At 36.8% G+C, this 23,303-nt stretch overlaps 2 protein-coding genes across 7 annotated transcripts in view; one reads left to right on the top strand and one right to left on the bottom strand.

Annotated features, from left to right (window-relative positions):
- Window positions 1-296: 296 nt before the first annotated feature.
- dnai1.2 (dynein, axonemal, intermediate chain 1, paralog 2) lies at window positions 297-18,003 on the bottom strand. 5 transcript variants are annotated; one of them, XM_024269613.2, is made up of 18 exons: window positions 17,930-18,003; window positions 15,860-15,933; window positions 15,661-15,716; window positions 15,353-15,493; window positions 15,177-15,236; window positions 14,977-15,096; window positions 14,705-14,792; window positions 14,497-14,614; window positions 14,331-14,374; window positions 13,988-14,238; window positions 13,422-13,511; window positions 13,247-13,343; window positions 13,070-13,149; window positions 12,666-12,811; window positions 11,849-11,948; window positions 7,451-7,636; window positions 6,530-6,661; window positions 297-726 (listed from the first exon to the last, which is right to left on the bottom strand). In XM_024269613.2, exons 1-17 carry the CDS (start codon window positions 17,986-17,988, stop codon window positions 6,560-6,562), a joined length of 1,812 nt encoding a protein of 603 aa, XP_024125381.1. In that variant the 5' UTR covers window positions 17,989-18,003; the 3' UTR covers window positions 297-726; window positions 6,530-6,559. The 5 variants fall into 5 exon arrangements, with proteins under 5 accessions (XP_024125381.1, XP_024125383.1, XP_024125380.1 ...); XM_024269615.1 differs by lacking the exon at window positions 297-726 and adding an exon at window positions 963-2,647 and having other exon boundaries at window positions 13,988-14,151; XM_024269612.1 differs by lacking the exon at window positions 297-726 and adding an exon at window positions 963-2,647.
- Window positions 18,004-18,280: 277 nt separating this feature from the next.
- Window positions 18,281-23,303, top strand: part of fam219aa (family with sequence similarity 219 member Aa) — a 17,444-nt gene continuing 12,421 nt past the window's right edge. The window contains exon 1 of one of the 2 annotated variants that reach the window (XM_024270686.2): window positions 18,281-18,589. In XM_024270686.2, coding sequence (XP_024126454.1) covers window positions 18,530-18,589 — 60 coding nt within the window. In that variant the 5' untranslated portion in view covers window positions 18,281-18,529. The remainder of the gene's footprint in view (window positions 18,590-23,303) is intronic. The other variant, XM_024270687.2, reaches the window with a different exon arrangement.

The following is a 23,303-nucleotide window of genomic DNA, read 5'->3' on the forward strand; positions in this document are numbered from 1 at the left end:
AAAAAAAAAAAAAAACATTACATGCAAAACCCTTTAGCTTCTTTTTTCACATGCAGAGGCTTTGCAATTTCCTCCAATCTTTTTTCATGCCGTTAATCATTGTTCTCTGCAGAGATCAGGGATCTGCAGACACAGTGGTTTTCAGGGAGGCATTGAGTCACATTTTTAGTATGAGTCTGCCATGGATTTGAACTCATAGCCTTCCAGCCTTAGGACGGACACTACCATAATGCCATTGGCTCTTGAGGCACAAAATAATGTGGAGACACTTCAAATTAGCACTAAATTCTTTCACATTGCGTTTGATGCAGCAAGGTGGGCTTTTATTTTGAAATGAACCTCACAGAAGAAGCAAGAAACTGTTCCAAAAGAAATCCATACATGGATTATGTCAGCCTTCACTGCAGATACATTAATGGGAGCATGATTGTTCCGATCCATCAGACCTACGTGCTAATTTTCTTCCTAATTCAAACCTGCATCCTCCTCTTCCAGCGTCTCTGTGCAATTAGGTCAGAGAGGACTAATTTATGCATTCTCCCCTGAAACATTGTTTGTGAGACGAGTCTGCTGCTTCACTCCTCTGAAGCGGTAATGTGGACTCCAAGCGGAGGTGCTGTTAATTGCTATTTTCTGAGGCTGCTAACCCTTATTAGCAAGTTCTCTGCTGCTGCTGACAGTTGTCATGACAGCCAGTCCCATCACAGTAGCAGATGATAATTGCACCTGCAATTAAAAGGGGAAAAAAAAGTAAACGTTATAATTTTTTAATGAACTCATTTCCGAGTCTGTAAAAAAAATGTGAAAAGATTTTAAATTAAAAAAGTAGGTGATTATTCGAACTGCTTTTAAGGTTTGTTTGCATCACGAATGAGAATGTCAGGATTTCTGGTTTCTTTTACCTCTTCTGGATATCACCATTTATAGATAAAATGATTTGTAAATTCATTAAATGTTGACAATTTGTGAGAAAATCTGTTTTATTTGTTACTATTGAGTCAAACAAATGTTTACAGTCATTTTTCTAAAACACTTTTTCTCCAACATTTTATCTGTATTAAACAATATCACAAAATCCGAAAAGAACAGCTTTGTTGCATCCAAAAATAGACCATTTAAGAAAATATGGCCCCTTGTTTAAGGTAAAGCGTCACAGCAAAGTGGAACTGACAAAATCAGGGCTCAAAGTTAAGATTGTTTAACATCTTTGTCATTTTTAGGAATATTTCAAATGTAAAGAACACCCAGGTGTGAAATAAAGAAAGAATTTTATCCTGATGCTAAAGGAGGATCATGTGGAGCTGCAGTCAGAAAAAAATGGCCTCAGGACAAGAAACATCTGTGATAGTAAACAAAAAAAGAACATTTTCAAATTACCACCAAATTTCAAAGATATGTCACAAACAGGTGAGTGTTTGATACAATTTTACACTGTGTTTGTGTACATGTACAAAAACACACAGCACACACGGATTGTCAAGAGTTGTTTGTAAAAGGAAATTACGAAGAAAAAAAAAGATCAAACAAAGAACATTTTCATATCAAGAAGAATAAATCATCTCTAGAAATGTCTCAGAGAAAACCATTTTGAATAAATATTTTACTGTGGGACAAAACATTTGGTTATGGGGACACTGTATCAACCATTGATATATTGATATATCAATGGTATCAACCCCCCTGGAGCCCTTTGAACTAATAAATCAGCTTAAGTAAAAAAAAAAGAAACACAAAAATAAGAAAAAAAAACATTAGAAATCAACAATCTTCTGTCACAAAATATTTTTGCAAAAATGCGGGAGGACAATAAAATTCAATATTTTGGGAACACAAAAATAATTCATCAAAATTATCCGATTTTACATCTTATTTTGAAGGGCTTAAAAATGCTCAGACAGAATAGTTTTTTTTCTAAATTAAAAAAAGTCAGTTTAAAGGTCAATCCAGTCATTTCCATCAGTTCTTTTCTTCCCTGTATTAATATTTCCTGCCTCTAGAGAGCCCTAAAGCTCAAACATGCCTCTCGTACTGTGAAAGAAAATGATCAGGCATCACTTAGAAACAAATATCAGCAGCAAAAAGATCAGAAACACGTTTTTTTAGAGGTTTTTTTGTGCTGAAAGATTAATTATTGAGATCATTTTTTTGGTGATTTAGGGTTTTAGCTAATGACCAAAGTCATCCCCCAAAAATAAATAAATAAAAAGTTGATTTACATCACCCTGTCAAAAGCTGAGATGAGGGTGTAGCACTGCCAGATATTTCTATTGTGATAAAACCTCCATCTGAGTAGAGCCACATGAATCTAAGAAGCTTAGAAGTACAACCAACATCTTTTTGACAAACACATTTTGAACATTTCTGCTTTTTTATGCCAAACAGCTGAAATAAATCATCCTCTTTCTGATCTGTGACTCAAAACTTGTGTTAATCTCCTGTACAGTTACATCCACAGCCTCCTCTATGTAGTATCACCATCGTCCGACACAGCTCCTCCCCTCTGTGTCTCTGCTGGCGGGAAGCTCCTGCAGCCAGAGCCTGTCATGTGTGATGCATCGGAGCAGATCGGAGGCAGAAATGAGAGACGAGTGTGACAGGCAGCTGGATAAGACGTCGCCGTTTCTTGAGAGGGAAGCTTTGGATGCACCTGAAATATGCAAAGATGTTCAAGGAGTGAGTAAACAGTTTTCTCGTTCGGTCAGGTAAGTGAGAAACTACTGTTGACTGAGATCAATCAGAGCTTTTCCATTCAATTCAAGAACCGTTAAAGCTTCTATTTATTGTAGATTATTGATATTTTGTTTAGGAATGGGTCAACATAATTTTTTCCTGCTCATATTGCAAACCGATATTTCACCTGCAACTGTGGCCATTATTTGCTGATGCAGACATTTAAGTGCCCACAATAACATCACATTTAGACTCACTTTTTTTTTCTTCATAAGAAATACACAACTTTTCTTTTTCCATCCAATCGCATTATACTTGGCCTTTATACAGTAAGGGATCTCATAGAATCTCAATATATTTTAAAACATTCAGACCAGTATTAGACGTAACTGTAAATCATAAAATTTACATTGCCAAGAATTTTTTAGGAACCACATGTATCCATATCAAATATAAACTATACATAAAAACAGCCAAAACAATGACTATGCTTCCCAGTGCCAAGGATCTGTTAGAATAATTATCCATTATGCAAAAAATAAAGTGTATCTGAAAACAGTCAGAACAATTTCTGATTTTTTTTTTTTTTTAGTATCGATCCAATACTCAAATTATGCAAATATCGTCCAATACTGATACTGACCCCGATATAACGCCCATCCCTTATTCTGCTGGATTAAAGTTAGTAAGGAGTCAGTTAATCAGTGAACACAATCTATTTTCTTATGATTACTAAAATTAATTTATTCCTTTTTGAATTCCTGCAGTGAAATAAGGAAATGCTGGGAGCAAAGTTGGAAATCCCACCTGAAAGAATCAGTAAAAGAATCTCATTAATCTGCCACCATTAACTATAACCAGCCAGACAGCAGCAGAACACCAACAGTTCGCTTTTTCTTTCTCATAATAGCTGCCGTTCTTCAGCAGTAACACTTATTTGCACTTTTGTGTACAACACGTATTATTGGGACGTGTGCAAACATCTTACATTTATCACTAAACCCGTAAACTAAATATTAATAAAAAATACGAACCGTGTTTACATCACGACGGTTTTCCCTGACAGCCACTTCCTCCTGGTATAACTGCCTGATTTATTATTCACTTCAACACCCTTTCCTGAAAAAATACCTTGTTGATGGCACAAGCTAACAGAGTGTTTAGAGAAGGAACACAAGTCTCGTTCCTCCTTATACTCATATGTAGCCTATAGGAGCTCAAATGATAGCTTTTCAAGTCTCTGGTTAATGTGGATCTGCTTTATGAAGTGTCTCAAACACATGGTTGTACAAAACAATGAAGCACATATCCAGTTTAGGCCTTTTTTTAGTGTCTCTGCTTGAAAAGCTCAAGTGTTGTTGATGCTCGACATGTTTTTAACAGCGATGATTCTGGAATGTAATTTTGGTCGATGAAGTGTCTCTTTGGGTATTTGTGGAACAGAGCTTCTCTGAGGGTAAACACTGGTTTTAAACCTGCACCTTCCTGGAGCAAAAACAGCTTCACTTTTTTTCTCATGTGTTGTTCATTTCTGATTCTGCAGCAGCTAAATTCAGAAAATTCAGCCTTCTCTATTGATCTGTTCATAAATAGTTGTGTTTGTTTGCTGATTTTCTCAGTTTGTTGCCCGTTGTCAAGTTTGGCAGTACTTTTATTTTGGTGATGTGGGAGTTTGCACCTTTGAGCAAAGAATTGTTTCTTATTTTAATTATTTATTTTAATGATTTACAAATGTACAACAAAAAGCCATTCAGAATTTAAGGCTTTCTATCCTACAGTCCAGTGGTCCCAAACCCCCCGGCCGCAGACCAGTACGGGTCCGTGGGTAACTTGGTACTGGGCTGCAGACAAAAAAAAAAAAAAAAGAAATATATGCTCTGCCCTGAGACAGACTGGCGACCTGTCCAGGGTGAAGCCCGCCTTCGCCCTTCAGTAGCCGGGTTAGGCTCCGGCACCCCCGCGACCCGAAAGGGAAAAAGCGGCCAAGAAGATGAATGAATATATGCTCTAACTTTGATTATTTCAGTTAAGTTTTTTTTTTTTTTTTGATCCTGAAGGAAGTTTTATTTTGGAAAACTGCCAGATTCTGTTCACAGTATTCGTCTTGGCCACGTGACGTAAAGCGCCTACCTAACATGGCTAGCTGGATGGCTAAGCTAGTAGCAAAAAACTAAAAAGACAGCAAAAACTAAACAGTGGATGAAGATTCAATCAGATAAACTTGTAAAACAGAGATGGGAAGACATCGGTTCAGAAATTTTAGCACAGAAAATTTTCTGTTATGTTGAAAAAATTACCCAATGAATCAGGATTTATGTAAATACAATATATGATTTATGTACGCTTCAGAAACATTTCAGATGACCCCACTTTTAATGTAAACAAGCCCAGGATAGCACAAGGGAAAAAGGTTGGGGACCACTACTCTAGTATTTTTAACCTCTGTCGTCACGTTGATGAAAGGTGCTTTACAAATAAAGTGATTGATTGAACTGCTTTTTAAAAGACAACAGGAATAACAAAAAAGAGACATAACAATGACATTTATGACTATGACTTATGTAAACATTTGTACTGTGATTTATCCAAAAATGGGTTGTTCAGGGAGAATGTCTCTGATGATATTCCTAACTGTAGGATGTGCTCCTCTCTTCCAGACACCGCAGACATTCTGGAACGACCCGCTGAGCTGTCATCCCGCAGACGAGTGCAAAACCATCACATCCTGCCATAATGATCCTCTCTCTCAGTCTGTCTGTGACAAACAAGCAGCGTCCTGGATCCCTCCTCAGATCGGATCTGTCAGCTGACGGCTGTTAGGGCTGATGGAACCTGCTGAAAGAGCGGCGGGACTGACCGCGGCCGCCTTAGTGGCCATTGCTTGCAATGCGTTTGTTGCCGTCCTCCTTCTCTTGCTCTGTCTGATCATCTGTCGAGCCTGCAGGGTGCCTTCTAACCCAGAAAGGCTGTCGGTGTTGACTCAGAGGGAGCCAGAGGCCCAGCGGGGGAACGAGCACAACTACCTGCTGACCTCCTGACTGCACAAGCAAGAGTCACATGTACACAGACAGAAAGGGCCGCCTTAAATTGATCCATTTATTTATTTAGTTATTTTTATGGGGGGGATTTGGAAATCAGAGTGTAGCTATTTAAACTGAGCATCCCCTTGAATAACACGGCTCTAAGAGTTTGAGGTTTGGATGGGACTTTCACAGTAAATGCATCTTACCCTCAGAGTAAAACAGAAGGAATCACAGACAAAAAAATTGAATAAATGTTATAAATAAGCCTCTCAGTGTAGCTCATGTTTTTGCTTTTTTTTAATTTAAGATCGCTGTTGTCATAATTTAATGAACTGCGTTCTAATTCCTGCACTGTGGTTGTCAAAATTGGTTTCACAATGTTGGAAAATTGCTGAGTAATCCTTCTTCACCAAACTACAAAGAAATGTGTATTTTTGAAGGGTTGAAGAAACTATCTTCATGCATATCTAATAAAGTTTGTCTCATGGTTGCAACATTTGATTCCAGCAGTAAATTAGAGAGGGGCAAAACAGAACTAAAAGGTTAGAAGTGCCAGAAAGTGAAATAGTTTCTGAAGATAGGAGATAATATCGACGGACAGCTTCTCAAGATGAGATACATGAGTACTTTTTGCTTTTTACTTGAACTTCTGACACAAAATAAGTTCAGTTAGAAATCTAATGATGCCTCGAGTAATTCTATTAGCAAAATCAACCGAAGACTGTTGATGTTTCAGAATGAAAACCTGTCAAAAATACTCCACATGAAAATGTGTGTGTGTGGTTTAAAAGCATAAAGGAAGCTGGTTTTAATGAAGGAGGATTTAAAGGTCGTACCGTACTGCTGCCGTGGGGAGAGGAGCGGCATCACTTTGCACTTCGCCGTTCATTCAGTCTGGAGATGAGAAATTTCTCCATTTTGCTGACTTCTTCTTGTGGATTTAAGGGGAGTACCTGACCCTCTTTGTTCTGCACACAAAGAAAGAAGAAATTATCCTTGACTTTTTTCTAAAAGGTCAATCAATAGACACAAGCACAGGAACATCAAAAATCTAATCATGCAGTATTTTTATTTTAAAAAATTCTTTAATTGCAATCAAAGTAGAAAATAAAAAAAAAAAAAATCTAATATTTTGTGATTTTATCCAAAACACACTTCAGCTGTTGAAAGAAAAATAAGCTACTGTATTTATTTCATATGTTTATTGTCTGACACGTTCTCCAAGCTATTTTTGTAGTGCTAATATATTAACTCTAGAAGATGACTAATTAAACTTTTGGGGATTTTGGAGATATTTTACTTTAAGCATATTTTAATGTTGACATCCATACAATATAAATATATATATATATATTTTAAAACTGAAGACAAAATTTTTGACAAAAAATCGATTTTTTTATTGTGTGAAGAGAGTTCTATTTCTGTTGGTTCGCTGCAATATCTCCTCCTTTCTTCTTGAATTGGGTAAATACTTAAAAATTAAATAATATTGTTATATTGAAAAAGATTTTTTTAAAGATTCTGATTAAATCGTGCTTGGAATAAAAGCTGTGATCACTCCTCCTCAGCCTAATGAGAGCTTCATAAATCCAGCAGAAAACTTCCACATGGTAACCTTATCCTTTGCTTTATTTCATTTTTCCCAGTAGCAGTTATGTTTGTGTCAAAAATCTCCAGTCTGAACTCACTGGTTTGAATCATGCATCAGCCATTCTTATTTGAAAGTGTAACAGAAACAGAAATAGGAAGGCTCTTGCCTTGGGTCTTTTGCGGAGGTTGGGGGACATTTTGAAGCTGTGGATGCAGCCTTTTTCGTCCCCTACTACGATGATGGGATGAGTGGGATTGAACTCCAGTTTGGTCAACTGGCCTTTCTTTCTGTTCACCACTTCCTGCTGGCAGATAGCCTCGTATTTGCTGATGCTGACGTCATAAAAGCAAACCTAAAGAAAAGAAATATTTTACATCAGTTACCCTAAAATTTCTGACTCCTTTGAATAAACACATTTCTAAATGCAATCTAAAAAAAAACACTTTCATTCTTGTTTAGTATATACAAATAAATACACTAATGCTTCTAAAACTACGATCTTACTAATTTGAATAAACAAATACAACATTTTCTTAATAGTGTACTGGCATTTTTGTAGGGGTAAAAGATTATGACAAGACAGGGAAGAAGGCAAATCTTGAAAAAAAGGGAAAAAAAGTCATATTGAAAGAAGTTAAAGACCCTTTCTTATGAAAATTATAATTTTGGTGTTTTATACATACTCTTAATTAAACTTAAAACTGTGTTTCTTATTTTTATTCTAATCATCGTAAACCAGAAAAAGACAAGAATGCTGTTTTAAAAAGCTTGTAGATGTGATGTAGAAGCTACTAAAGTGAGCAACAAGCTCCTGCTCCGCTCTATTCTGATACATCCACTTGTAGATCCATGTACTTCTTCGTTTTCCTCATCGTTGGTTTAGAACAAAAATGTTAGACACGACAGACTCTTCAAAAAACAATTACATTAAACGCTTTTAATTTGCTATTTTAGTAATAAGCCATTAAAATTTGATGTTTCTGTTTCTGTCAACCTGAGTGAGTTTTGTCCTGTTATTATTTGATCATTTTTTCACAAATTAACAAAATTATTGGTACTTGATTCCATTCTAATCCCCACACCCAAGTCTCTTACTAAGCTTCTGATCAAATTTTATTTATTATTTGACCTCAGTTAAGTTTCTATCTGCCTAGTTTTGTGTATTTAGATTCTCCACTGACATTTTATTTAAAATCAAAGCATTGAAAAATTTATGATTTTAGGAAAAACAATATTAGTAAAAAAAAATGCACACATGTATACTGTTTGTAACTCTGTTTATTCTTCAAAAACTATGCTAAACAGAATATATGTCTTTGATAATCAAAGGGAACTGTTTGGAACAACCTTCACTTCCTAAACAGTCTGTTCAGATGCGAAGAAAAGGACAGAGATTTTTTTTTTTTTTTGCACCAGCCATCTGGGTGTCATTCTTACACCTCAAACTAACAGACAGCTAATTATCCTCATAACACATGTACACAAGCACACACAGGGTTACACAATCACACTCCCACCATGGCGTCTCTGACATTTTCAAGTATGAATAAGTATTGTCAATCAGGTGGTGATCTATAATCTCTGTGTGTGAACAAAGCGCTGCTGCAAAACTGCTATCCTTTAGGGACATTATGCCAATTAGCATCATGTAAGGAGACTGCAGTATTGAATGGGAAAAAGCCATCAGTGTTCTCTTTCTTTACTCAAAATCGGACCAGGTTTCCAGAGAGATATAATTACATCCTGGTGAAAAAATTACAGATAAGGCTTTTCCTTAAATACTTCAACAGCTTCTAAAGTTTGTGAATTGAGAAAATTGAGTCAAGTTGTTGCCACAGTAATGCAGAGCCACTAGTGTTGTTTAATTTCACCTCAAAGGAGGGATACTTTGCTTGTTACAAGAGTAAAAAGGGTGTTGTGATATGTACTTTTTATAAGAGTTATATGACATCCAATAATTTTCTAAAACTTAATCAGAAACATGACTTTATCTTCTGTTTATGTTCAAACCTCGAACCTAATCATAGGAAATGCATCACATCTCAATCTAAGGTCCATCTATTGCATTAATAAAGCCTTTATAAAGTCAGGTATTATGTCAGAAATGGTGCAAATAAATCATAGCATGCTTAGCAAGTGGCTGAGGCTCAGTAAAAACTGAATTTTTTGATCACTTGGACACAGACAGTGCCAGACTAAACACTCAGGGTTGCCGCAGAGTGTGAACATAAACAGATGGGGACATAAAAAATATGTGTGCGGATTTCCAAAGTTACTTTATATCAACCGCATACGTGAGGGGGCTGCAACCTTGAGCTGAGCTATTATTCCTGACAGGTCTGACAGAGGTTGTAAAGCCAGTCTGGATCACTTCTCTGAGACAAACAGCAGAGGGTCAGATGACACTAGCACAAACTCGATCATTGACCTCCTTCTTGAACGCCCTAGTGCCATGTGCACTGATGGACGCCCTTGTGTTCAAACAAGGTGTTCGTAAACTGTGACCGGTACATACGTCAAATAACAGACCACGCTTGAGTTCAGGTTAGGGAAGCCTTTCTTCCCAAGCCTGTTCTTCCAGATATTGCTGACATAGGAATTTGTGTCTCCTAGAACAACATTGGAATAGCCAGTTGGAGCATTGACCATCACATTCCATGGAAGCCAAGACCTCAGTCAGAGACCTATCTCTGACCTGGAGGCGCATGAACAAGACCCTTGTGTACACCTCGGTGAACCTCTCGTGACAATCAAACTGGGGCACCAAAGTGCAAACCCACATCAGCCTGTCCCCTCCCCTCTCACCACGGGCAACTCCAGAGTGAAAGACTGACCAGCTCCTCTGGAGTTGGGTTTTGGCCAAAATCCCCCAAATGCTCTAGCCGAGGGGTGTCAAAGTCAAATCCTCGAAGGCCGACATGCTGCTGGTTTGCCAGAACTCCTGCCTTATCTGCTGCTGATTACCTGGATCAGGTGTGTTTAGCCAATAAGAAGCTTCTATGGCAGCTTGGTTGGAAAACATGTCGGACACCGGCCCTCCAGGGCTGAAGTTCGACACCTGTGCTCTAGCCCCTTGTGGTCCCGCCTGTGGACAGGGAGCCCACAGGAAGGGAATCCCATGTGGTCTTTATGAACTGAGCTCGCTTGGTTCCTTTAATTTCCTCCAAGACTAATGCTGGGCATATGTCTATACATATTGTGTAGGCGATAGAAGAGTATCAGCTTTAAATCGTACCATTTCTCTTCTATCGTTTATAACCTAATTTGATCAATTCTATGCCAAATATATCATTAAATAGTTCGAACCTCATTTGTACACAAAAAATATATATAAGTAAAAATGAAGACAAATTAAAGAGAGATTCTTCGCAAAGAAACGTATTTGTGTGGCTTTGCGATGTAAAGTTGCTTTACGTTCTTTGATTCACACTTTATGACAGGCTTTACATAAACACAAGTACAGAAGAGCTTGTTTCCCCGTAGTTGAAACAGACAGATACATCGATGCAGGCAGCCCAAGAAGAAGCACTTTCAGCTAAAGAGGAGTTTGTCTGTGATTTGGCTTCATTTTGGATTCAAGACATGAGACGCGGAGCAGACAACAGCAATATGTAAACTAGCTAGGAGGCTATTTCCGCGCCGATGCTAACACAACAAACGTTCTATCACTCAAGGAAGGTCCACGGAAATTAACATTTTGTTAGAATGTGATCCCAAATACCAGTTATTTCCTGCATTTTATGTGTCTTTTATTTTGAAATCAGTTCTTATTTCCTGTTTGTTTGGTGATGATGAGTTTGTTGATGTGGGTGTGTCTTAATAAATATGGCAATCACTCTCAGTTGTGACTGTGGCTGAGAGTGGAATCAGAGGATAATTGTTTGTGACAGTGATTTTTATCGCTGCAATGAAAACTTTTTTGCTGTGCCTATTAACTCAGTAGTCCAGGTTCCACGCCATGCCGTTGTGACATTCAGAACCCGCCAACACATATGACATTACAAAAAATAAGAGATAAACCATGCTGTGGATCAGGGCTGTAACAAGTATCTGAGCACTCGAATTCTCACCATCTGCTCCTGAAAATTCAAGTATGAATATTGACATCCAAATCTCTGATTCACGATCTTTATAAATATAGTAAAGTGTAGTAAATTATCATGTAGTAAAATATTGATTGCTCTGAAATACAGAATGTTGGATTTTAATTTATGAACTAAAACAAACCCGAATGAGCGGTGCTACAGTCACTGGAAGTAAACAAATCGTCCAAAAAAAGTGTCAGTGATTTAAAGCTTCCTGTTTTCAAAGTAAAAATAGAGAGCTTTTTTAATAACTGAAAATATAATTTAATGTTTTATATTGTGATATTTAATGTTATTCTGATATAAAATATTTTTTTGTGATATATATATTTTTTCCATATATATATAGGTTTTTTTTTTTTTTTTTACTTTTAAAGTATTGCACCTTTTAATAGAACACCATATAAATAAAATGGAATTGATCAATTGTTAGATCACAATGAAATCAAGATTAAGATGAAATATGGGAGCATTCTTACTTTTCCACTTTTGGTCATAGCAGCAAACACAGTAGAGGAGTGTGGCGAAAATGCAATGTCCTCAACGGGGTCTTTCAGGTCAATGTTGTAAATTGGAGAACTGCAAAAGAGAATGACATTTTGATCTCAGAAAATAGAGGGGAGATAAACATAAACACTATACTTGTGCTAGGATTGAGATATCTTGTCAGTCAAAGAAAAAGTTTTTTTTAAAAAAAAACCCTTTCTGATATTTCTCCTGAGCATAAGACAAGATGCAATCATAAAATAAGTTTAAACACAACCTAAAGCAAATCAAAGCAAATGGTATCGGAGAGTAGAAACCAGGGGTGGAGCTAGAACATTTTATATTGGAGCGGAGTGTGGAGTAAAAAACTGTGGAAGGGTGACAAATGAGAACAGCAGAGTGGATGGCCAGGATAAATGGAAGGATCAAAAATACACATTTCCAACTGTTTTATCATTTTTATTGCTTTTATATTACTTAAAAATAGTGCTTTTGTTATTTTTATAGTGCTTTAAGAAGCTTGTATCAAGGATTTCTTATTCTTTGTCAAGAATGAAGCTGATCTTGACTCAAAAATGGTAGCCCCACCCTTCACAGAAACCCTTTAGTCTCCAAATCCAACACAACATGGACACTGAATCAGAAAACCTTCAAGAGCCACACGAAGGGGGTGGAATTGATTCACTGTTCAGAGAGCGAGACAAAACCTGTACTGGTCCAACTGGATCTGTTGCTACGCACAATTAGCACAAATAGAACAACAGGATTGCACCAAAAATGGTATCTTTAACTCAAAAGATCAGCTCTTACGGGATGGTATGGTCCCAGATCTTCACAGTCATGTCGTAACTGCAGGAGATGAACACCTTTGGATGGAAGGGGTTCCATTTAGCAGCGCTAACTGGATAGTGGTTATCATAGGTCTCCATGGGATGCCCAGTGCATGTCATAGAATACTGAATAGAGGAAAAAAAAACATTTGACCTTACAAACTATAAAAAGAAAGGTTTAACTTGAAGTAAAGCTGGAGTAATTCAAGTTGCTGAAAAACATTTGAGATGATTATCCTTAGCCACAAACCTATTTAAATCAAATTTTTGGACAATTAAAATAAGTGTGAAGAAACATCATCTGGTTAGCTTAAAATGCAGTAATTAATTGTAAAATCAACAAAAACCTCATTCAGCCTAAACAAATATAGTAAAAATTCAAACCTTGAGTATTTTGCCATCCAGGGTTCCCACTATGAACAGATTGGGAATTTCTTTATGGAAGTCAATTGATGTACAAGAAACTGTAAACAAGAGACATCAAGGCAGACTGTTGTGTGATTCCAAATGATCAAGTAAAGTCAAATCACAGCGCAATTATTAACTGTTCATGAACTTGACCTTTGGAGAGGACCTCTTTGACGAATTTATTTCTTCTTCCCTCCATGGAAGGATTTTGCCGTGACAGTTTGGTTTTGACGGCAAAAGCCAGCTCATTCTGCAATCATTCAAAAATAACAGAGATGTACAAGTACAGTATGGATACCAACATGCATGCCATCTTTGCTCAGTTTACCTTAACTAGTGTCCAGGACACGATATGGCCATCAAGAGACACAGAGTAGAAATTTTGGTTGTTGTTTATGTCATCTTTCTGCCAGCAAACCTTCACAATGAAATGTGAAGAATTAAAAACACTAAAAACCATCTTTAGAGGTGTGTATTGGCAAGAGCCTAACGATACATATCCCGATACCTGTCTCATGATACGATACATATCGCGATATGTCCCAAGACTGTACCAGGACCTGTACCAGGACAATTTTTTTAAAGAACACGACTTAGAAAAAACCAACTGAATATTAATGTCTTTTATTGTAATAAACTTCTTTTTTCTAATGATCACAACATTAAGAACAGCAGCTGTATACTGATACTGACAGCATGCTGGCACAGATTTTGATTCCGTACCCATCCCAGTAAAAGTTGTTCATGTCTCATAACAACAAAAACCGTGATGCTGACTGAACATTTGGGCTGGTTCTCGCAAGATCTTCTTGTTGTTTCTTGTCAAAGAGCCTCAGTGTCCTGTGCTGCCAGCTAGCAGTCAGGGGTTTAGGTGGACACGATACATTTTCTCACCTGTGTGACTGCATCCATGTGCTTCTTGGTTTTGGGTGTGGACGCGCACATAGGTTCCGGTTTCTCCATCTTCAAGTTGTAAACGGCCACGTTGCCGTCATAGAAGCCTACTGCCACCAAGTAAGACTGTTGCGGGTGGATATCGAGACACCTGACGCCAGAATCTGTTTGGTAGGCATACTCTGGGTAAGTAGGGTTCTTCAGTGAGAACACCAGAAGCATGCCACCACACTGCCGATCAGAGTAGTTCTCTGGGAGGAGCAGGAGCACAAGGATTAGCAAACAAATCATTTTATTTTTAAAAATAGTGGATGTGGGAATCGATTGCATCCGCGTGATTTACCAGTTCCCAGTCCGACAGCAAACATGTCCAAGTATCGCCTATTCCTGTTTAAAATAATCCACAGAATATATTACCCATTTCTGGCCACACATCTGTGACAGCTGAGAAGATATAGAGTCACAGAAATCACACTGACAATGTTTTAGCAGTAGATTTGTGAACCTACCAGCAGAGGGCATTAACCATCAAGTGTTTGGCTCCACTGTATCTGAAATTCCATAAAGGCAGCAGGGTTCCCTCATGGCCTGTAAACTCATCAGCAGGATCCTCATAGAATTTATAATCTATAAGGGAATATAAAGTGCAACAAAATAAAAAACTTTTTTTTCCTTTTATCTTTTAACATTTTTTTTTTAATATTCGAAAGGACAAACCTATTGCGATGTCCCAGTGGTTGTTTTGAACAACAGATCGCTCCATTATCTTGCATGACTTACGGAGTTTGTCAGAGATGTCCTCAATCTATAGCAGAAAAACAACAGAATAGCTTGCAACAAATTCATTAAACGGTGTTTACATAATACACAAATATAGAATAAAACTATTTTTATTAACAATAAACAAGTTATTTTAGCCTATCCTTAATTAGGAAAAGTGTGACTTTGCTACACTTTTATTTTGAAAGGATGAAAGGGTTAAATAATACCTTGGTTCTCCTCAGCAGTGTTTTCTTTCTGTCTGTGTCAGTGTTTTCCTTGGGTAGGTGTCCACCCTCCTGCTCTTGTCTTTTCTTAAGCTCTTCATCGTAAGCATCATAAATCACCCACTGCAAACGTCATAAAAATTCAATGAATACATATGTTTTTTTGCATTTGGACATTTATGGTCTCTAAATTCAAAGAATACCTGATTAGCATTGGCAGAGAAGGTGCAATGAATTGTGGTGTCTGTCTGTGAGCCTATATCCTGCAAGAAAAAAAATGTTTTTCTTCTAGCTGAAAAATGTACAGCGTTTTACAACAAATTTGTAAAGAATGATCTCAAGCAGAATGCAGAACACCGGGCGCATTGGTCCTTCCTACCCTGGGGGGATTTATTAGTATTTGTGTGCCCTTTTCGTTAAAGACAAACTGCTCTTTCGCTTCTGCTTCGGACACAGTGCTGTGTGATCTGTTTTCCTCTATAAATTTATCTTCTTCCATTCTGTCTTTTACAGGTGAAACCTAGGGGAAAGTAAAAAAAAGACCTGTTTCCAACAAGCAGGAAAGTCTAAACCATTACTCATACAAAAAAGAAGACAGTTTTGTATTTTTTTTATTATTTAAAAACAACAGTTTAATTTAAAATATTATGCTGCAATTATAGTTAAGCTACAAAACTTAAATTGTACCATCATTTCTGCAGGATCCTCTGCAGATTCTCCTCCAGCTTGGGCTGTTGTCTCATCTAAGCACAGTAAAAAGGTGTGGAAAAGAACTTTCAGATGCAAACTCTGCAGCATTCTGCAGTTTAATTTCAAGTCATTTCCTATGGCTCTGAAAACAGAAGAAGAAGCCTCACAACAACTACAAGAAACAGAATGCAGATACCTTTATTGTCTTCATTGACCATCAAGCTTTGAGCATCGTCTGAGTCTTGGTGCAAAGTATTGTTTTCCATCACACTGTAAGCGAAAAAGACAAAAAAACAGCTAAACTAAGGCTCTGCAACCACAGGCTCTAGAGACACATTTCTACAGTTCTTTTGTACCTCTTTGAAGAAAAATACAAACTGTTTGAATAAAAAATGCTCTTTTTGTGCTTTTAATTTATTTATTTTAGACAATACAATTAATTTATTTTTCTTTAGATTTGTAATACGTCAGATGGTGTAACTGTGTAAAATGATGGTCAACTGTTGAATCTACTGTCAGACCGGTTTATTATTACAACCAGGCTGATGCACCAATAGGGTTTTCTTAAAATGTATTCCACACCAAATGTTGTTGTGTTTATATTCAATAGTAAAAGGACAAAAAAGATGAAGATGCATCAAAATCAAAAAATGTCATATTTTACTTGGTAAATCTGATGCAGTAGGAGGGTCTTATTTGACACGTGTGTTTTATTTTGAAAGGAACTTGTATAAGCTGCTGTCACAAGTAAAATAGATTCAAACAGTTAATTAACCTCCTGACTACCAGTGGAAAAAAATGCTGTCCAGTCATTTTTTTTTTTTCAAATCCACCAAACGCTATAATTCCCAAAGCTCCACCCCTTTATATTTGGTATTATCGAAAAGCACCAATTGTCCTCTGTTGATATCAAAAGGATTTTATTCAGTAGCATGCAGTGATTGGGGAAGTTTTAGGTTTGTAGTGTTCTCTACAGAGGACAAAGTTACATTGCTTGTAGTCAGGCGGATAAAGAAAATTATGCAACTTTTGAATATATAAAAGGTAAAGGTTATAAATAAATGGCCACAAATTTATAAAATAAGTGTATTTTTGTAAATGGCGAGGTGGAACTACCTTTTGGTTAGTTGAAAAGTGAGCCAAATGGTTCTTTTAGCATTTAAGGTTGCAGACCGTTGAACTGAACAATCCAAAAACATTCAGAAATAACCTGAAATGCTACTGCTCCTTCGGAGTCCAACTTATTGGAAAAAGCAAAGGACAGATTTATAGTTCAAAAGGTAAATACAATAAGAATTGTTAACTCTGGTCAAAGGAGCATAGAGCATGTTATTGTTTATTTTGTGGATTTGACAGTGATATTTTTGGTATATATTTGCTGTAATAGCTGTGGAATTGATTAAAAAACTGTTGAAAATGTATATTAAAAATTGTTATACAGCCTGATATTACGTATTTTTTGCTAGTTCTAAGCAAATGGTTTGTATTTTTTGAGTTTTTATGTACCTGATTGTGTTTCATTTGGATTACAGTGACAAACTAGTGTAATATGTGATTATCACTCATTTAGAACAAAATTTGGAAAATAAATAAATAATATTAAAGTCTAAGTACAAAGTTGTTAAATTCTCATTAAATTCTTAAAACATAAATCTAATTTTTTGCTTCCAAAATAATGAATGAGTGCCAAACTAACCTGACAACATGTATTGAACTTTAAAAATGACATATTTCAAGTTAAACCAAAAATTAAAGTGCAGTTTATATTTTTTGAGTCAGGTTTTCTATTGTTAAGCATCTGGAGCCAAAGTAATTTGAGTCCTTCAAATACAAATCTCTTTATTTCTTGATTCTGCTAGATCTAAATGAAAGAAAAACTTTTCCAATGAGTTGATTTTTAGGCTTGGGAAGGTGGAGCAGCTAAAAACTTTGAACGGTCTTAGATTGAATGTCTAAAAATAAGGTTTTGAATCTTTGCAAGAATCAAATAGTTTGCAGTGTGAGTCCTTCAATATATCAATAAAAGCTTGGTCAGGTAAAAATAAAAATACTTAAAACATGTGTAAAGTAGATTTAAATTAATTTAAATGTGATTCATAAACTAGCCTTAATAACTAGCAAGTTTATATAGATGTGGGTCACTTACCTTTGTTAAATGTGCTCGAGTATGTTTATTGTGTTCAGAATTTGTGATGAAAGCGCACCTATAAAAACTTTTAAACGAAAAACGGAGAAATTTCCTCAGTATTTGTGTTAACGCTCTCACCAGGCTGTCTCCGGTTGTGACTGTCTGCTGTGCTGTGTAGACGTTGTCAAGACAACCATCGGTCAAGACGTGAGAAAAGTACATGAAAACGTCGTTTTTTAAATGCAAATTCTGTGTTAATAAAGTTCAACATTTTTATTTCCATATTAGCTTATTTAAGAGAAGACCAAATTTGTTTGTAATATATAAAAAATATTCGTAAAATGTATTTTTTTAATAATAAAAAAACTATTTTATATACTTTTTATAGAGTACATTATTATTTAATAAATGAAAAAAAATATTATATATTTAAAAAAATATTTATGGGGACATTTTTAAGACTAAATGGGTTTTGATTCATTTGGTTCGCAACACTTCCGTGGTTTCTGCTCCGTGATTGGCCAGAGCCGTCATGAATATTCTCCGCACCCGGAAGTAGGGCGGTGCTGCTGTTTTGCTGTCGAGTCACCTCTGTTAGGGCAGTACAGGGGAAAACGAACCGTTATCATGCTGGTTAGCCCCAGATCCCGACGCCCTGTCATCACTAAGCAAGAATATTAGACCGAATTCGCCGTCTGACTCAAACATTTGTGCTGCTTTTGTGAACGTTTTGCCAAAATGATGGAAGAAATCGACAGGTTCCAAGTACCTCCCGTCAACGGAGAGACGCAGCCTCTGGTAAGAGAGGAGAGACACACACACACACAAAAACGTCCTTTTATGCAAATCAACCTCGAGTGCAATGCATATGATGACCGTCTCGTCTTGTCCGTGGATAATCGTGTCAACTGTGTCTTAATCTGCGTGTGAGTTAACTGATGGCGATTTGCTGCTGTGGAACAAAGTGAATGGAAGGAAGGGGATCTGTGCTTAATATAGTAAAATATAAATAACAAAAAGGCTACATAGAGAAAACCAACTTTTTTGGTATTTTATTATTTTGGATCGCTCATATCGGGAACATGTGAACCTTTTTTGTCCCTTGTTTACACCAGAGAAGCTGTCACCGCTCACAGGCTGTGACATTTCGTCATTTGGTGACGTGCTGAGTGGTTTGATCACTGCTAAAACACTGAATCCATTCAATGTGGACTCCACCATTCTATTTATAAGTGAATTCATTGGTCATTTTTATAACTTAAATTTGGAAGCCAATTTGATTTGATTATGAGAAACGGTTTTCACCAAACTAGAAATCTAAGACGAAAAAACAGGGACTTTAGTAATAAATGTAAGAATTATATATGAAAAACAAGGAGATATATAAATAGTAAATATACAAATATACAAGAAATGGTGTTTGATGAAACAGTTTTGATTTTTCCATTTTTTAAATGTAATCAGATTGGCATTTTTATAACTTAATTTGACAAAAAAAGAAGAAAAAATTAGACTTTTACTTAAATGTATTAGTTTTCTGGTTCAGACTAACCTTAGTCCCATATTTTCTATTGCAAAATCGTTCACAGTAGTCTTTTAATTATACTTATTAGTTTTAAGCTAAAATCAAAAAGTCTGTGTCGTTTTTTAAAACATATTTTCTGCTGGAGCTCATTAGAAACTCCTTGAGTTGTAGATGGGACTGTTGGAGCGGTAGTAAGCTAATTTCCCATCAACCCTTTATTTACACTCTTGCTAGCTTGCACCTGACAAGCAAAGCTAACGTTAGCAGATCAAAAAAAAAAAACACAAAAAAATGTGAGCAATATCAGAGCTATCGAGACGTACAGTATTGAGCCATGTAGCAGCACAGATGAGAAAAGTGAAGAAGTTAATGGATCTATTTGTCTGCCAGTGGAAGCATCAGAACTGTAGCGGAGAAGGGAGATTTTGGATCGCTCATGACAGTTATTGCGTCACAAACCTGAGCTTTTTCAAACCCCGGGTTTTCGTCTGCTCCTGATCCATCATGAAATGAATACATACTCAGAAATTCAGTGTTAGTCTTAAATTATTTTACATACAGTATGTGCTCCATCATGTGAAAAAGCTACAAGATGTTAAAAACACCAAAAACATTTTTTGTTGGAGTGGGTCCTTAAGGCCTAATTCTGACACAGTAAAGTGAAATAACTTCAGTTTCTGCATATTTTTTGTAAATTGAATAATGTTACTCACTTGTCTTTATATTAAATCAGTCTTTTTTCATATTTTTTTAAGCTTTGTTAAGTTATATCCAGTGTTGTGTACTTTTGCATTTGCTCCAGTTAGTCGAAAGCAAGTCCCTGCTGTATTTCATAAATATACACGTCTTTCTCAGTCTGTCTGCTATCTGTCAGCTGTATTGCAATCCTGCAGCCCCACTGCTACAATGACACGGCATTCAACGACATCAAGAACCCCAGGTGCTGTGCAGCACATGACTGTGCATTTTAATGCTAATAACCTCATTGTGATTCACATGAATGTGCTTGGCAGTTTTCAAGCTTTGTAATGAAAGACATAGCCTTCACAAAGAAGCACATTTTCATTGATTGCATAAAGGGATGCAGGAACAAACACTGATCACGTGACATGCTGGTGTTGGGTCCATTTAGACCCGGTCTTCACCTCCGTAGTTGTCGCTGGATATAGGATAACCAGACCCCCCCCCCCGACTGTGAAAATGAGGACGTGGTGGAAACAAATGAGGCAGGTTGTAGCTATAGAAACCCCCAGTACAGGGCCGTTTTGGTACAGGGGATTGTAAATTAAAAGACCACGCCCTCGTTTTTGTGTCGTTTTTATTAGAAACTAAATGAATAAAGTAAATTAATTGGTGGTGTAGCTGTCTCAACTAACAGTTATCTCAGAGTATAATTGTTATTTCTGTTTTGAAGTTAGTGTCACAGATAAGTGAATGCAGCCTGGTTGTTAATTGGATATATAAGATACATACAAGTCTCAATATGTGGTCATGTGTCCTATTTAGCCATTGACTGTATATGCAATCGGGACTTAGTGAGTGTGATGTCACCCACAGCAAATGGCTTACTTCTGGCTCCAGTGAAAGGAACTCAATTGAGCTAGCATATTTTCATATGGACGGCGCCACGTTGAAACCAGATGATGTTAGTGAGCAGTAACTGGTCTGAATCAGTTTGAGTCAACATTTCTATGTCAACCACTGATACCAATCAAGAGTGAACTTGTTAAAAGGCCACACCCCTTCCACTGAAAGTGGGAGAATCTGTCAAACGCTTTGAATGTTCGACGTGAGACCACATACTGTTAATGAGGCATCTGATTAGCCAGTTTATAACATGAATAACTTGAAAAAAGAGTTTTATCAATGATATTTTTTTTAAAAAGTTAGCAGAGTACAAATGGTTATTCTGACAAATAAACTCCCTGAGTAATAGCTGTTTATTTCTCAGACGTCTACGGGATTTTGGCTTCCTGGAACCAGCAAACTTCCTGTTTGGAAGGTGATGGAGGTGGAGTCACTCAGTCTAATTTTAACTAGTTCTAGTTAAATCTAACAGGATTGTCCTCCAACAACCAAAAAACAAGATGAAATTTTAAATCTAAAATTGAATCACAAAGTTAAAAACAAATCAATCCTAGTAGAATCATGTTGGTTAATAAATCTACCTACAAAGAGGAAAAACAAGAATTGGAGCCAAAGTAAAAGTATTTGTATTGTTGAGGTGAAGTTGAGCCGTTTGACATTGAAATGAATCCCAAAAAAATTGTAACGAGCCACCTAGTGGTTATGCTGTAAATTGCATTGGCTCCACCTCCTTTTGATTCAGAGATCTCCAACCCTGTTTTAAAAAATCATTTATAAATCTGGCACTTATTGTTCATAACTCAGAATGGAGACATCTGAGTCTACTGAAGGCCAAATGTCTCCGTACTGAGATTGAGCTCTATAAAGCTTTGTTGCTAATGGCATGCAGCCGGATTTAGTTCCCCAGTTTAAAAGGTCACATGATGCGCTAGCATTCTCCTCCATTGGCCAGTGGGTGGGATTGATGTCTAATCCTACCAATCCCTTAGTGTTTATGCCATGTCAGCAGTCTTTCTCATCCGAGGAAGGGGAGTAGCCCGACATGAGGGCAGACAAATGGAACGGGTGGCTATTTCTTTAATGTGCAAGTCTGATACCGACCTATCTGCAGCAGATCAAGGCAGTGGGTCATGTTTTACTAGGATGCAGGAAATGCATCCACTTAGGAGCCCTTAATCATGTGTTAAATGCTCTGTGGGATTATTGAAGGTGTGTTGCACTAGAATCAAAGCTACCACTCTCCTGTTTGTGGGGGCTGTTGAATTGTTTATGCTCCTTGTTTTGAATGAAATTCTTGTTGGATAGATGAGTAAGAAGCTTCAGGAAACGTCTGGCACAAACTGCTTTTATTATTCACCAAAAATGTCCCCAGAACACCTTCAAAAAGGATTCGTCTGACTGACAGTATGATCAACAACAACCTCATTCTGAAGCAAAGTCTCATTGAAAAAGGCAAAAAAAAAAAAGACACAATGAGGCTAATGAGCGAGAGAAAGAGGCTGTCAATAAAACCTGCTCGAGTGAAAATGCTTCATCTGTGAGCTCTGATTCCTCAAGCCCACAGGTGTGTGCACTTCTGCTGCTCTCGTGAGTTATTTCAGCTGGGTGAACAACGTGTCCCCATCAAACGCCGGTGAGGCCATCATGAAGCCCGCGTCAGTCATTTGTGACGAATTCTTTCTCAGGCGGGATGATTTGAAGAGAAGATTTTTCTGTCACAGTGACATTCATTTCAGAATGAAACAAAGGGAAATCTTTTGCTCTGCTAGACCCAAAAAAAAAAAGCATCAGGAGACGCGCGCCCATGCATACCTATGATTTCTTCTTGATGTTCGTAGGCTGACCTTGTGGAACTGGTCAAAGGCGGTGAGGCATGCTTCTGCATTGTCTTATTGCGAGGTTCAAAATGGAGGATAGAACCCTTTGAGTCATAAAAGACACAACTTAAAAGCCTTTAACATTAAAAATATGTATAAAAAGAAGCACGGTTTGTATTCTGTGTCCCTTTAGTTGTAACTAGTGTTGGGCGATATGGACAAAATTTAAATCACAATATAATTTTTTTTATATCACAAAAACAATATATATCTCAAAGTATATTTTTCATTTTTCTCTGAAAAAAATGCCATAGCTTAATTTTCTGACTATTTTAAGTTGCAGATAATTGCACCAAAATAAATCAAATAAGAAGCTATGTGGCTGATATACAGCAGCCTTCATTTTTTTTTAAAGATCAAAAATATTTCAACTGAATTTGTAAAAAAAAGTAGTTTATATTAAAGTGCACAGCAGTTTCAAATTTCTGAGTAGAAAAACACATTTTTGCACTACAATTCCACTGGAATTACGTCACTTGCTGTTAAAGAGTTACCATAACCAAAACGATAAAAAACACTGGAG

Source organism: Oryzias melastigma, linkage group LG5, assembly GCF_002922805.2.
Source record: "Oryzias melastigma strain HK-1 linkage group LG5, ASM292280v2, whole genome shotgun sequence".
NCBI lineage: Eukaryota > Metazoa > Chordata > Actinopteri > Beloniformes > Adrianichthyidae > Oryzias > Oryzias melastigma.